Genomic DNA, 16,204 nt, shown 5'->3' with positions numbered 1-16,204 from the left:
ACTTTTTTGAATGATTCTTATATATATGAACCCTCCTCGCCCATAAAGAATGAAGGGTGGTAGCCCAAACAACTACTCAACTGCCGTAAAAAATATCTTATGTGGAGAAAATGTACCTTGGTGAAGCCTATTTGCTCCTTCCGAAAATTTTCCAGGGGTTTAATCAGCAAATCACTAGCATTGTGTACCTAGAAAAAAAAAAGAAAACATATAAAACAACTTTCAGATTAGAAAAGATAAGATTCAAGTTTCCTTGTTACTAAGGCATTTCATTGTAATACATCAGTCTGCAAAATGTAAATTGATTTGCTGTTTTTTTTCCCATTGTTGTTACTTCCCCCCCCTCCCCATATTGGTCTTTTAAAATCTAATGATTTGAGAGGAAATGAGAGAAGGAACACTAGGGGCATTTCTCTGTATTTTTACTGGCAGTCTTATCTGAGTTTTTAATCGATAAATATCTATAGTCATGTCCAGAAACAGATATGAGGGCCTGAAGTATATGTGGAAAAGATAAGATAAAGGGAATGGAAAATGCATGAAAATACCAATTGCACGAAGTGCAAATAATTTCATGAGAGGGAAATGAGTTAGCAGTAATAGCATCAATATAAATTGTTTCCAGTCCTGCCAGTGTGTGTCATAAAACCAGAACATTTCCTTCAGAACTTGGAGTGTATTACAGCATCACAGAGAACACTGGACTAGGCCTTCAAATTACCTAACTATAGATGCTCTGAAGCTGCTAAAAACAGCCTGCCCAAATACTAAAACATTGACATTAATATGGGTCTAGAGATATAAAAACCCCATTTACAAATTGGACCCATTGCTTAGTGGTCAGGCAGAGATACACAAAGTTTTGTCTTCAATATTAACCTCTTGAAAAACTACACCTGTCCAAGGCAGAAAGTGGAGTTTGTTTTCTTCACTTGTCGGAATCAGCTGTATTTTAATGGAGGACCTAAAAGAATACATCTAAAGGGCTGGGTTTTAGGATCCATTGCATTAATTTTGATATAGTATAAGACAGGAAAATGAGGGACTGCCTTCCTTGTCAAATGAGACATAAAGTGTCAGTAAGACAAGATATATATTCATACCAAAAATAGAAAACAGAGTAAAGAGCCAGTTTTGACCAGTCCTGTATTCTCCATATTAAGAAGCAGTTTTTAGAGGCGCCTGGGTGGCTCAGTCGGTTAAGCGTCTGACTTCAGCTCAGGTCACGATCTCACGGTCCGTGAGTTCGAGCCCCGCGTCGGGCTCTGGGCTGATGGCTCAGAGCCTGGAGCCTGCTTCCGATTCTGTGTCTCCCTCTCTCTCTGCCCCTCCCCTGTTCATGCTCTGTCTCTCTCTGTCTCAAAAATAAATAAAAACGTTTAAAAAAAAAAAGAAGCAGTTTTTAAACTACCCACCAAAATGCATGGCAAGTTGGGGCATTAGTACATATTTTTTAGCTATGTCCTGCAGGCACTTTGGGTCTCCTGTTTTGTGTCTAGGTATGATTCAAAGTTCAACTAAATGGGCAAACTCTCACCCAATCAAAGCTCTACCAGAAGCCCTAGCACCAAAAATAAAGACACCAGTGATTCTGCTTGATCGAAAACAAGAATTCTTCTATTAAAAGTACTAGCACATCTCTTTTGCCCAACACACTCTACAGTTATGAACTGTGAATTGTGTGACATCAACTTTGTGTACCTACCTGGAAACAAATTATGTCATTGGTATCATAGATCCAATGCAGAGAGTCATTTTTCTTCTTTCCTTTTGTGGAACTTTTAAAACATGGCCACAAATTTTGTGACACTTCTCCTATTGAGGTGAGGCCTCTTCCCCCTCTACCTTTAATGAGAGTGAGTTCATTACTTCTTTGAACCAATAGAATATAGCAGAAGTGACACAATGTGACTTCTCAGACTAAGTCATAAAAGGCCAGCAACTTCCACCTGGTTCTCTTGGAACACTCCCAATGGGGAGCCCTGAGCCACTCTCTAAGAAGTTAGACTGACCTGAGACTACCAAAGTAGTGAGGCCAAACATACACATTCTGGTAAAAGTTATGTTCAGCCCAACCTTCCAGCCATCCCACTGAGGTGCAAGATAGGTAAGCAAAGCTGCTTTGGACTCTCCACATCAACCCACCTCCCAGGTGAACACCTCCATATGAAGCAGAAGAATCACCCAGCTGACCCCTGCCTGAATTCCTGAACATAATGAGATAAAATTAAATGGTTTTAGGTTAAGCCACTGTATTTTGAAATAGGTTTTTATGCAGCAATAGATAATTAGAAAAAATTATTTCCACTTTCACCAAGGTAACACAAAAAAAGTGGTTACCTGGGACACACTGAAGAAGTTTGCTGTTGAATAAGAAGTGAACATGCCATTTCTAAGGAGAGTAATATGTGTCAAACCTCTATATGGATATTCAGCTGAGCCCTTGCATACACAGGCAACACAAGGATGGCACAGTACCAGTTTTCGTGATTCAAAGGGGATTTTCTTGCATAAGCAGGTGTACCAGCAACTTCTCACACAGGGTCCATAAGACCACTTGCTTTTTGTATGTTTGGCCCTAGGAAACTAGTATATGATTCACTGAAATTGGAGGCCATAGATTTCCCTTAATCACATTGGCAATATTGCTCCCAGTCTCCTACAACACAAATAGATACTCTGAGCCACTTCCTTTTTTTGACACTCATTGGTAATTATATTACTTTCTGCCAGAAAACAGAGCTAGAGATATAGGAAATAGTCACACTGAAGCTTGGCTCTTTTTTTTTTTTTCATTTTGTTTTATCTTTAAATCCCTTAGAAGTCCAGCATCTACTCAAAAAAAGCCCTTTTAATTAAATATGACCTTTATTCCCCTTTCTGATCACTGCATCCATTTCATAAATTCTCTAGGAGAAAAGCTCCTACCTTCTAACTCAGGGTAGAATACCCAGCATGATAACTGATATTCTAAACATCTTAGGGAGTTTAATCAGATTCTTATTGCATGAATCCCAAATTAACACTAGCTAAAACATTTAGCAGATTAGAGATGGTACACAATCCAGCAGTGTAGGATTGTCTGTGAATCTTTTATTGTTAACTAATTACCAAAAAAAGGATTTGAAGATACACTGTTTAAAATAGTATGGGTCTCTTTAGGTCATTCTTGGCAGTCCTCAAAGACAAACCTTGCATATTGCTAATAAGGTCCCCTTCAGAGTCAGAAAGGAACATAGGCAAGACTCCTATCCTTAATCATACAGGAAGTCTTTTATCCAGACTTTTCAAGGCCAACTTCTGAGGTTAATACAACATCCCACAGGGTACTATTTAAGAACACCACAGTTGGGAAATGCTTCCCCTCAATTCTTTCCTCCATAATTCCTTCAACAGTTTAAGTTCATTACAAGAATGACTAGACATTTGCAATTATCAGATGCTAGGGCTGTGAACTTTCTTCCTGTTCTTCTAAAGATTCGTTTGGTCTCTTCTTATAGAAAGGATAAAAAGCTGTTTAATACCTCAGATAACCCAGATTATCCATACTGGGGTAAGGAGTCCTTTTACCACAGTTCTAGGAAAAGGGAGAGGTGCAGTCAAGCAATGAATTCCTGGCACGTTGTGAAAGGCCCTCATTGAGCTTAACCTTCACAGCATTCCTAGAATTAAACGGGAAGTGGGGAGCTAAAAGTCAATACATGATTGAAAAGTTGTGGGCACAAAAGGGCACAACAATGGAAGAAGAAAATGAGTCATTCCTGTGGAAAAGATCCAGCAAGAAGGGTGAGAAAAACAATATCTCAAAAGATGAGTCCTACTTAAATATTTTAGAGCTTTATAATTGGGTAAATAAAAGAAATAAACAACTAGGGCTGAAGGAAGTACAGTTGAGCTTTCTAGTGGTATCTGAATGAAAAGGAGTTGAATGCGTTTGAGATCAACATTGGCAATAGTCCACAAACTCTTCAGGCAGAAGAAAATAGTTAGTAGAGTGTAGATTAGCTAGTGGGGGGACATCTACCAGACTCCAGAGAAACTACCCATATTGGTCCATCCTTAGTATCCCTAGAAGCAATTCTCTTAAACTAAGAAAATTCCCAAGTCAAATTTCCACAAGCAGAATCTTGGGGGTTACAAAAGATAACTACAAACAAGACTTACTTAATAAGTGTTTTTTGCTACATATAGAACACTTCATTATATCATTTGGAGCTCTTACAACAACTGTGGGAGGTAGGGATTATTTTCCTCATTTTACATATGAAAAAAGAGAGACAGCAAAATACCATGATTAGTCTGAAAACAACAATTAGTGGCACTGCCATTATTGGAACCTAAGTCTCTACTTCCCCTACCTCCAAGCCCTGCAACCCCACTTCTCTAGGAGCCTAGATAAAATCGTAGCACTATTCTGAAAAGCCAGTACCACCCTGCTGGAAAGGATGAGTAATGACAGATTGAAGAACTCTGGCTATTGGATAAATGGACTTCACAAAACTGAACTGCCCATAGGAAGACAACTTATCAAGAAAGGCAAGATACACCTCTCTTTGCTCTCTACAAAGTTCCAACTTTACCCTCACACCCCTAATCAAAATAAATATTGACCAACTTAGGTACGTTCACATTAGGTACAAATAGGTCTGGGTTGGGGCCAAGGACTTCCATTTCTAACAATTTGCCAGGTGACATTAGTGCTGCAGGTCTACGGTCCACACAAAATGATTACTTTTTAAGCTGCTAAAATAGAGCTCACAAAAAAGAAAATATTTACTTAGGAACATATCTAATAAAATGCATACAAGAGCTATGTAAGAAACTCTGATAACAGAAATCAAAGAAGGGCTTAATAAATGGAAAGATAATCCATGTTCATAAATAAGAAAATACTTTTAAGATGTCAGTTTATCCCAACCTGTTCTATAGATTCAATGTACTCTTGATCAAATCCCAGTAATTCATTTGGTGGATGCTGACAAAATGGTTGTAAAGTTCACACCTAACATTAAGTCTTACTACAAAGCTATAGGAATCAAAATAGAAGAAAGGGATTATATGAAATCTCTGTTTCTATAAAACTAAAACTGCTCTAAAAATAAGTATATTATTTTAAAAAACAGACTTTAAATGTAAGGAAAGTTTTCACACAGATTTAAATAAAACAATTATATGTCAAATATAAATAAAACCCATATTATTATTTTTACAAACAGAGAAACAGATAAATAAATGGATAATATGTTTAAGAACACTAAAGGCCACAATTTCTTTGCACATGTTCAATAGCCTAGTTTAATGTCCTTTGAAACCCTTTCTCACTGATATGAAGAGGAATGGAGTTTCTACAATAATTTATTTCTAGCTAATGTTAAATTCCCAGGGTAAAAGCTTGAGACAGAATAACCAGATCTATTTCCTAAATATCTTTACTGTACTAAACAGCCATGAGACAAAATGGAAACAAGAGAGTACCAATCCAATGAATAAGGTCATGGCCCAGTGTTAGAGACCTACCATCATCATCCTTTCATTTTCTACTTCATTGAGCAATTCAGCAAATTCCTTGAAGGATTCAGCTAGAAGGATAGAATAAAAGATAAGACAAATTAATCACAGTACTTGATAGGGAGGTGGGCATAGACCTGTGTGATATGAGGTAGGGGCCAGTGCTCTGAGCCTGCCTGGACACTAGAGGAAGGTACCAACCAAAGGCTAACAGAAGAATGTGTTCAGTACCTGTTGAATATCTTTTTGTTTTCATTTTCTTTCTTCTTTTTTTTTCCTTGCCAATCCCTACCAAAGAGATTTTTTTTCCTTCAGTTTTACTGAAATATAATTGATATACATACCACACAAGTTTAAGGATAGGATCTATTCTCTTAGCAACTTTCAAAATACCACATAGCCATACTAATTATAATTATCATGTTGTACACTACATACTCAGTTCTTATTTATTTTATAACTGTAAGTTTGTACCCTTTGATTACCTTCATACAATTAAAACAACACCCACTTCTGGCAACCACAAGCCTGATTTCTTTTTCTATGAGTTTGTTTTTCAGGTTCCACATATAAGTGGGATCATACAGTATGATTTTGTCTGATTTATTTCACTTAGCATAATACCATAAAGATCCATTCATGTTGTGACAAGTGGCAAAATATCCAACTATTTTATGCCTGAATAGTATTCTAATATACATATATATGTCAATATACATATATATGTATATCACAACTTTTAAATCCATTCATCTATCAATGGACATTTGTTTCCCATGTCTTGGCTATTACAAATAATACTGTAATGAACACAGGAGTGCAGATATCTCTTCAACATAGTGATTTCATTTCCTTTGGATATATACTCAGATGTGGAATTGCTGCATCATAAGGTAATTCTATTTTTAATATTTTGAGGGACCTCCACTCTATTTTCCTGAGTGGTTGTACCAACTTACATTCCTATCAACAGTGTGCAAGGGTTCCCTTTTCTCCACATCCTCACCAGTATTTGTTATCTCTTGTCTTTTTGATGACAGTTATCCTAACCACAGTGATAGCTCATTGTGGTTTTGAATTGCATTTCCCTTATGATTAGTGAAGTTAAGCAAGTTCCATGTACCTCTTGGGTATTTTAATATATTATTTGGAAAACTGTTGATTCAAATCCTTTGCTCATATTTAATTGAATTATTTGGAGGTTGTTTGTTTTGCTATTGAGTTATATGAGTTGTTTATACGTTTTGGCTATTAGCCCTTTATCAGATATATGATTTGCAAATATTTTCTCCCATTCCATAGGTTGCCTTTACATTTTGTTGACTGTTTCTTTGGCTGTGCAAAAGAATTTTGGTTTGACATAGTCCCACTTGATTTTTTATGTTGTTGTGCTTTAGGTGTCATATCAAAAAAAATATTTGCCAAGACCCATATCAAGAAGCTTTTCCTATATGTTTTCTTCTAGGAATTTTATGGTTTCAGGTCTTACATTTAAGTCTTTAATCCATTTCAAGTTAACTTTTATGAATAGTGTAAGATCAGAATCATTCTTTTCCATGTGAATATCCAGTTTTCCCAGCACCATTTATTGAAGAGACAGTCTTTTCCCTATTGTATATTCTTGCCTCCTTTGTCTTAGATTAATGGACCATATAAATGTGGGTTTATTTCTGGGCTCTCCATTCTGTTCCACTGATCTATATGTCTGTTTCTGTGCCAGTACCATACTGTTTTGATTACAACGTTGTAATATAATTTGAAATCAGGGAGCATTAATGCCTCTAGCTTTGTTCTTCTTCTCAAGACAAATTTTAGGATTATTTGTTGTAGTCTGTGAAAAGTGCTATGATATTTTGTTAGGGATTACATTCAATCTATAGATTGCCTTGGGTAGTGTGGATATTTTAATAATATTAATTCTTCCAATCCATGAGAACTATATCTTTCCATTTATTTGTTTCATCTTCAACGTCTTTCATCAATGTCTTATAGTTTTCACAGTATAAGTCTTTCAGCACCTTGGTTAAATTTATTCCTAAATACTTTGGTTATTACGCCCTTGCAAATGAAATCATTTTCTTTATTTCTTTCTCACATAATTTATTTTTTGTTTTTTTTTTAAACTTATCATCCCCTTCACTCATTTCTTTCACCTCAGACCCCACTTTTTTTTTTTTTTGGTGAAGTCTTTAGGATTTTGTCTACTTAAAATCAAATAGAGATAATGTTACTTCTTTCTTTCCAATTCTGATGTCTTTTCTTTCTTTTTCTTCCTAATTAATATGGCTAGGACTTCCACAACAATGTTGAACACTTGTCTTGTTCTTGATGTTAGAAAGAAAGCTTTGGAACTTTCACAACTGAATATGATGTTAGATGTGGGCTGTCACATACTGCCCTTATTATACTGAGGTACACTTCTCCTATATCTAACTTGTTGAGAGTTTTTACCATGAATACATATTAAATTTTGTCAAATATTTTTATCTATTATTTTTATTGATGGTTAATCATAATGCAAATAGTTTTTATTTGTTATGTTTACTTTACCATTATGAAATATTCATTTCAGGATACCTTTAATTACTGAACTTTCCTAACAAATTTGAAGTGTTATTTGATTTGTACAAATTTACAAACTTTCCAACTTTCCAAAATGCATCAACTTTGTTGAGTAAGGTACTTCCAAAGCCCTGACTTATGACTAAACAATAACAATGAGATGATGACTGGCATTTATTTAGTCCTAATGACCTTAGTCCAGCATTTAGGTCCTATAGTGCAATTACTATAAAATTAATCTCTTTACCCCACTTTTTTATCATTTTATTTTATTTTACTTTTTTTTCATGATGATGTGTATTATTTAATCCCCATATCCTATTTCACCAATCCCCCCCATAATCCTCCCCTCTGGTAACCCTCAGTTTGTTCTCTATAATTAAGAGACTGTTTCTTGGTTAGTCTCTTTTTTCCTTTGTTCATTATTTTTTTGTTTCTTTTTTTTGTTTGTTTGTTTCTTAAATTCCACATACAAGTGAGATCATATGGTATTTGTCTTTCTCTGACTGACTTGTTTCAATTACCAATATACTTTCTAGATCTACTCATTTCATGGCAAGATTTTCTTCTTTTTATGACTGAATAATATTTCATTACACACACACACACCCCACATATTCTTTATCCACTTATCTATCAATGGACACTTGGACTGCTTTCATAATTTATCTATTGTAAATCATGCTCCAATAAATATAGGGATGCATATATCCCTTTGAATGACTGGGGTTTTTTTTTGTATTTTGGGGGGTAAGTACCAGTAGTGCAATTACTGGATAATTGGATAGTTCCAGTTTTAATTTTTTGAGGAAACTGAATACTATTTTCTACACTGGCTGAACCAGTCTGCATTCCCACCAACAGAGCAAGAGGATTCCTTTCTCCACATCTTCACCAAGACTTATGTCTTGTATTTTTCTATTGTAGCCATTTTAACAGGTGTGAGGTGATATCTCGTAGTTTTGATTTGCATTTTCCTGATGATGAGTGATGTTGAGCATCTTTTCATAAGTCTCTTGGCATTTGTATGTCTTATTTGGAAAAATGTCTATTCAAGTCTTCTGACCATTTATTACTATTTTTTAAATTTAAATTCAAGTTAGTTAACATACTATAGTCTTAGTTTCAGGAGTACAAGAATAGGTATTAATTCTTCTTTAAATGTTAGGTAGAATTCATTTCATATATGAATTATGGTCCTGGACTTTAGCTTTTGGGAGTTGTCAAATGGCTTTTCTGCATTGATTGAGATGATCATTGACTTTTACCTTTCATTCTATGAATGTAATATATCAAATTTATTGATTTGCTCTTATTCAACCATCTTTGCTTCCCAGGGATGAATCCTACTTGATCTTGATTATGCTCCTTTTAATGTGAATCTGAATTTTGTTTTCTAATATTTTGTTGAGAATTTTTGCATCATCATGCATCAGTAATATTGGCCTATGGTTTTCCATGAATTCTTTCATAGTTAATATTTTATTAATCCTCACAGGCACCCTTAGGAGTAGCCAGGACTTCTCTCATTTCATAGACAAGCAAAATGATTAGGAAAGTGGGTTTTCCATGTAAATGGGTTTTCCATGTAAAAAAAAAGTGGAACTAAAATCTTGAGATTTGAGTTTGAGTCCCTGCTCCACTACTTACCAACCTAGACACATTTCTCAATTTAGTCTTTCTATGCCTCAATTTCGACATCTGTAAAATGAGCATATTAGGAATTATTACATCAGAGTAGTTATGGAGATATAATTGAAGAATGAGTTGTGTTTTTTTCTTGTTTTTTAGAAGTACTATGGTTGAGTAAAAAGCACATTTGATGTACTAACTGTGACCTTTGATAAGTTACTCAAATTCTCTGAGACTCACTTTCCTTACCTAGAAATAATAATTCCTATCTCACAGGGTTCTTTGATGAGTAAACAAGATAACATCAAGTATAGCTCCCAGAACACATGATAGCCAATCAATAAATGTTAGTTCTGTTTCTTCCTTGGTATAAGGCAGTTATACTTCACACTGGAAACACGTTAGAATTATCTGGGAATCCAATAAAAAAAAACAATAGGGTATCAATATAATAAATAAAAAAACAAGACTCAACTATATGCTGCCTACAAAAGATTCATTTTAGACCCAAAGACATCCTGAGGCTGAAAGTGAGGAGAGGGAGAACCATCTAACATGCTAACAGACACCAAAAGCCGAAGTAGCCATACTTATATCAGACAAGCTAGATTTTAAACCAAAGACTGTAACAAGAGATGAAGAAAGACACTCTATCATAATTAAGGTCTATATTGATCAAGAAGATCTAGTGATTGTAAATATCTATGCCCCCAATTGGAAGCAGCCAAATATATAAATCAATCACAAACATAAAGGAAATCATTGAAAATAATAAAATAATAGGAGACTTTAACACCCCACTTAAAGCAATGTACAGATCATACATGCAGAAGATCAACAAGGAAACAATGGCTTTAAATGACACACTAGAGCAGATGGACTTAACAGATATATTCAGAACATTTCATTCTAAAGCAGTGGAATACACATTCTTTGCAAGTGCACATGGAGCATTCTCATGAATAGATCACATACTGGATCACAAATCAGTGCTCAACACGTACAAAAATACTGAGATCATACCATGTATATTTTCAAGCCACAATGATATGAAACTTGAAGTCAACCACAAGAAAAAATTTGGAAAGACCACAAATATACGGAGATTAAAGAATCTCCTACTAAAGAATGAATGAGTTAACCAGGAAATTAAGGAGGAAATAAAAAATATATGTGGAATCAAATGAAAAAGAAAACATGACAGTCCAAACTCTTTGATAGCAAAGGCAGTCAGAAGGAGGAAGTATATAGCAATACAGACTTAAGGAGCAAGAAATGTCTCTAACACACAACCTAACCTTACACTTTAAGGAGCTAGAAAAACAACAGCAAATAACGACTAAAGCCAGGAGAAGAAGGGAAAAAATAAAGACAAGAGCATAAGTAAATGATATATAAAAAAATAGGAGAACAGATCAATGGAACTAAAAGCTGGTTCTCTCAAAGAATTAATAAAATTGATAAACTCTAAGCCAGACTTATCAAAAGAAAAAGAGAAAGGACCCAAATAAAACCACAGATGAAAGGGGAGAGAATACCAACACCACAGAAATACAAACAATTATAAGAGAATATTATGAAATACTATATGCCAACAAACTGGGCAATCTGAGAGAAATGGACAAATTCCTAAAAACATACAAACTACTAAAACTGAAACAGGAATAAATAGAAAATTTGAAAAGATCCATAACCAGCACAGAAATTTAATCATTAATCAAAAATCTCCCAACAAAGTCCAGGGACAGATGGCATCCAAGGGGAATTCTACCAAACAGTTAAAGAAGGCTTAATACTTATTATTCTCAAACTGTTCCAAAAAATGGAAATGGGAAGTTTCCAACTTATTCTAGGCCAGTACTACTTTGATTCCAAAACCAGACAAAGACCCCACTAAAATAGAGAATAACAGGCCAATATCCCTGATGAAACTGGATGTGAAAATTCTCAACATGATAATAGAAAATCGAATCCAACAGTACATTAATAGAATTAATGTAATAGAATTGACCACAATCAAGTGGGATTTACTACCTGGCTGCAGGGGTGGTTCAATATCTACAAATCAACCAATATGATACACCACATAATAAAAGAACAGATAAGAACCTCTTTATATCCTCTCAATAGATGCAAAAAAAAAAAGCATTTGACAAAATACTTTCTTGATAAAAACCTTCAAGAAAGTAGGGATAGAGGAAACATAACTCAACATCATAAAGGCCATATACAAAAGGCTTACAGCTAACAACATCCTCAATGGGAAAAAACTGAGAGCTTTACCCCTAAGGTCAGGAATGACAGGGATGTCCATTCTCACCACTGTTATTCAACATACTACTGGAAGTCCTGGCCTCAGCAATCAGACAACTAAAAGAAATAAAAGGCATTCAAATTGGCAAGGAAGATGTCAAACTTTCACTATTTCCAAATGACAAGATACTCTATGTAGATAATCTGACAGACTCCACCAAAAATTTGCTGGAACTAATACATGAATTGAACAAAGCTGCAGGACATAAAATTAATGTACAGAAATCAGTTGCATTTTTATACACCAATAATGAAGCATCAGAAAAAGAAATCAAGGAATCACCCCCAGTTACAATTGTACCAAAACCAATAAGATATTTAGCAATAAACCAAACCACAGAGGTAAAAGATCTGTACTCTGAAAACTATACAACACTTATGATAGAAATTGAAGAGGACACAAAGATATTGGAAAAACTCCCATGCTCATGGATCGGAAGAACAAACATTATTAAAATGTCTATACTACCCAAAGCAATTTACATGTTTAATGCAATCCTTATCAAAATAAGCATTTTTTACAGAGCATTTTTTACAGAGCTGTAACAAACAATCCTAAAATTTCTATGGAACCATAAAAGTCTTTAAATAGCCAAAGAAATCCTGAAAAAGAAAAGTGAAGCTGGAGGCATCACAATTCCTGACTTCAAGCTATATTGTAAAGCCGAAGTCATCAAGACAGCTTGATACAGGCACAAAAACAGACATATATGTCAATGGAACAGAATAGAAAACCCAGATATGGGTCCACAATAATATGGTCAACTCACCTTCAACAAAGCAGGAAAGAGTATCCAATGGAAAAAGGCAGTTTCTTCAACAAATGGTGTTAGGCCAACTGGACAGTAATATGCAGAAGAATGAAACTCAACCACTTTCTTACACTATACACAAAAAGAAATTTAAAATGGATGAAAGACCTAAATGTAAAACATGAAACCATCAAAATCCTAGAGGAAAACATAGGTAGTAAACTTTTTGACCTCAGCCAGAGCAAATTCTTACTAGACACGTTGTTGGAGGCAAAGGAAACACAAGCAAATATGAACTATTGGGACTTCATTAAGGTAAAAAGCTTCTGCACAGTGAAGGAAATAATCAACAAAAATAAAAGGCAGCCTATGGGATGGGAGAGGATATTTGCCAAAGACATATGTGATAAAGGGTTAGTATCTGAAATATAAGGAAGACTTATCAAATTCAATACCCAAAGAACAAATAATCTAGTTAAGAAATTGACAGAAGACACAAATAGACACTTTTCCAAAGAGGACAAACAGATGGCTAACGGGCACATGAAAAGATGCTTAACATCACTCATCATCGGGAAAAACACAGCAAAACCATGAGATACCATTTCACACCTGTCAAAATGGCTAAAACTAACAACACAGGAAACAACAGATTTGGCAAGGATGTGGAGAAAAGGGAACACTCTTACAATGTTGATGAGAATGCAAACTGGTGTAGCCACTCTGGAGAACAGTATGGACGTTCATCAAACAGTAAAAATACAACTACCATATGATTCAGCAATTGCACTACTAGGTATTTACCCAAAGAATACAAAAATACAGATTCAAAGGGGTACATGCACCACAATGTTTATATTGTTTATAACAGCATTATCAACAATAGCCAAACTATGGAAACAGCCCAAGTGTCCATCCACTGATGAATGGATAAAGATGTGCTGTGTATGTGCTTGTGTGTGTGTGTGTGTGTGTGTGTGTGTGTGTGTGTTAAGCTTTCATTATTTTGATGGCTGAGTAATATTCCACTGAAAGCTGAGTAATATTCCATATTGTATATGCATTATATATGTAATATAATATATGGAATATTATATATATATATATATAATGGAATATTACTCAGCTATCAAAAATAACGGAAGCATACCATTTGCAACAACGTGGATGGAGCTGGAGTATATTATACTAAGTGAAATAAGTCACTCAGAGGAATACAAATATCATATGATTTCACTCGTATGTGGAATTTATGAAACAAAACAGAAGAATATATGCAAAGGGAAAAAAAGGGAAGCAAACCATATGAGACTCTTAAGGATAGAAAACAAACGGAGGGTTGATGGATGAGCATGTGTAAGGGATGGGCTAGATGGGTAATGGGTATTAAAAAGGGCACTTCTTATGATGAGCATTGGGTATTAAATGTAAGGGATGAATCACTGAATTCTACTCTTGAAACCAACATTACACCGTATGTTAACTAACTAGAATTAAATAAAATTTTGGAACAAAAAATAAATACATAAAATGTTTTTAAAGAACAAAAAGAGAAAATAATCTGAAGTAAATACAAAACTTTAATTATTGAATAGTAGGCATATGTGTATTAATTGTATCTTTGTAATTATATTTTCTTTATATATTATCTTTCATTTTGTTTCCATATAATTACAAAAGAAACACAGCAAGGCAGGACTTTAAAAGATAAACATAATAACATCAAATAAGCAAAAAAACAAACCACTTGAAATAGAATATACAACTGTGTACTAGCTATTGTTGATTTATCCAAGAGGGGTATCTTCCAATCATTAGAGGAGGGATCTTTCAGTGTCAACAACTCAGGTCTTCATTAGTCTACTTAGAATCCTAAGCAAGTGGTATACACTGCTAGGTGTCAGCATATCTCCACTCAACCTGATAATACAAGGCCAGTCAATAGTACCATGCTTCACATACTTGTAAATCTTATATAACATATTCTTATACCTATGGGGGCCTGTGCTTCCTCTCAACCACCTCCACAGTGATCTTTAAAACCCCTATTCATTATACAGAGATCTTCCCTTAACCCGATACTCTTCACAGAATTCTCCTTTCCTGTCCTTTCCTGAGGCTAAGACCTGACTTTTTCTTTTCTCCCTGAAGCTGTCTTAAGGGAAGGAGGATGTTCATACTCCCATACTTTATGCACCTCTGCACAAAGAGATAATTTTGTTAGTATTACCTTAATGTTTCATTCCCACTTCCAGGTAATTTTTCCTTAAAAAACTGCATGAAGTTAGTTAAGCTTAAAGACTCTGAGATCAGATTGCCTGATCTTGAAGTCTGGCTACACCATTTTCATAGCTATTTGACCTGGGGAAATTAGTAACTCTTTTGTATCTCAATGTCCTCATTTAAAAATCAGAGATTAAAGGGGCGCCTAGATGACTCAGTCAGTTAAGTGTCCGACTTCAGTTCAGGTCATGATCTCACGGTTTGTGGGTTTGAGCCCTGTGTCGGCCTCTGTCCTGACAGCTCAGAGCCTGGAGTCTGCTTCCGATTCTGTGTCTCCCTATCTCTCTGCCCCTCCCCTGCTTGTGCTCTGTCTCTCTGTCTCTAAAATAAATAAACATTAAAAAATTTTTAAATAAAAATCAGAGATTAAAAGGATACTAAACTTCTAGACTTGTGAGAATTAAATTAATTCATAAATAAAGCACATAGAAAGTATTTTTTGAAATGTACACTGATTGTAATTTTTTTCACATATATTCATTACTATAATGTTTACTAGAAGAGCCCAAACTGTATCTTTTTTAAAATTTTAATATTTATTTATTTTTGAGACAGAGAGAGAGACAGAGAGAGACAGAGACAGAGAGACAGAGCATGAGTTGGGGAGGGAGACACAGAATCAGAATCAGGCTCCAGGCTCAGAGCTGTCAGCACAGAGCCCGACTCAGGGCTTGAACTCACAAACCAAAAGATCATGACCTTAGCTGACGTCGAATGCTTAACCAACTAAGCCACCCAGGCACCCCTAAACAGTATCTTTTAATTCTCACTATTGGTTTCATATATGATCTCTGTAATAGCGCAAAATCTCAAATATTTCAATATTTTTAAATAAAATTCTGATATTTCCTTTAAAAAAAAAGTATCATCTGGCAAGCTTACATACCAATGCCAGCCCCCTTCCCAGACTAGTTAAAGCCCAAATTCACCTGCTAAGTATCAGACGGCTTGATTGGCACAACAATATAATTGCAGGGATGAACACTCAGAGGCTGTCAGGAAATGAATCATAACTACCTAAGAATGTATTCTTATATTGAAATAAAACAAAAAGGAATGAACAAAACAACAACAATGAAACTATGTTCTAGTAGTACAGAGAACAGTAAGACTCAAGTATTCCCTTGTTTCTATTTTGTGTTATTATATTTAAC

The 16,204-nt window shown here is 34.9% G+C and overlaps 1 protein-coding gene across 8 annotated transcripts in view; it reads right to left on the bottom strand.

The window, feature by feature from the left end:
- The window catches only part of OPHN1 (oligophrenin 1), a 532,200-nt gene that overhangs the window by 344,196 nt on the left and 171,800 nt on the right, over nt 1–16,204 (bottom strand). For 7 of the 8 annotated variants that reach the window (XR_002074899.2, XM_053891532.1, XM_053891531.1 and 4 more), the window contains exons 4-5: nt 5,518–5,579; nt 117–188 (exon numbers count right to left, since the gene is read on the bottom strand). Coding sequence is in view for 7 of the 8 variants with exons in the window: in XM_053891532.1 (XP_053747507.1) it covers nt 117–188; nt 5,518–5,579 (134 nt within the window). In the remaining variant the exon portion in view is untranslated. The remainder of the gene's footprint in view (nt 1–116; nt 189–5,517; nt 5,580–16,204) is intronic. The other variant, XM_053891533.1, reaches the window with a different exon arrangement.

Source organism: Panthera pardus, unplaced genomic scaffold, assembly GCF_024362965.1.
Source record: "Panthera pardus isolate Hobbes unplaced genomic scaffold, ASM2436296v1 HiC_scaffold_27, whole genome shotgun sequence".
Lineage (NCBI taxonomy): Eukaryota > Metazoa > Chordata > Mammalia > Carnivora > Felidae > Panthera > Panthera pardus.
This window is presented reverse-complemented; position numbering and strand designations above follow the sequence as displayed.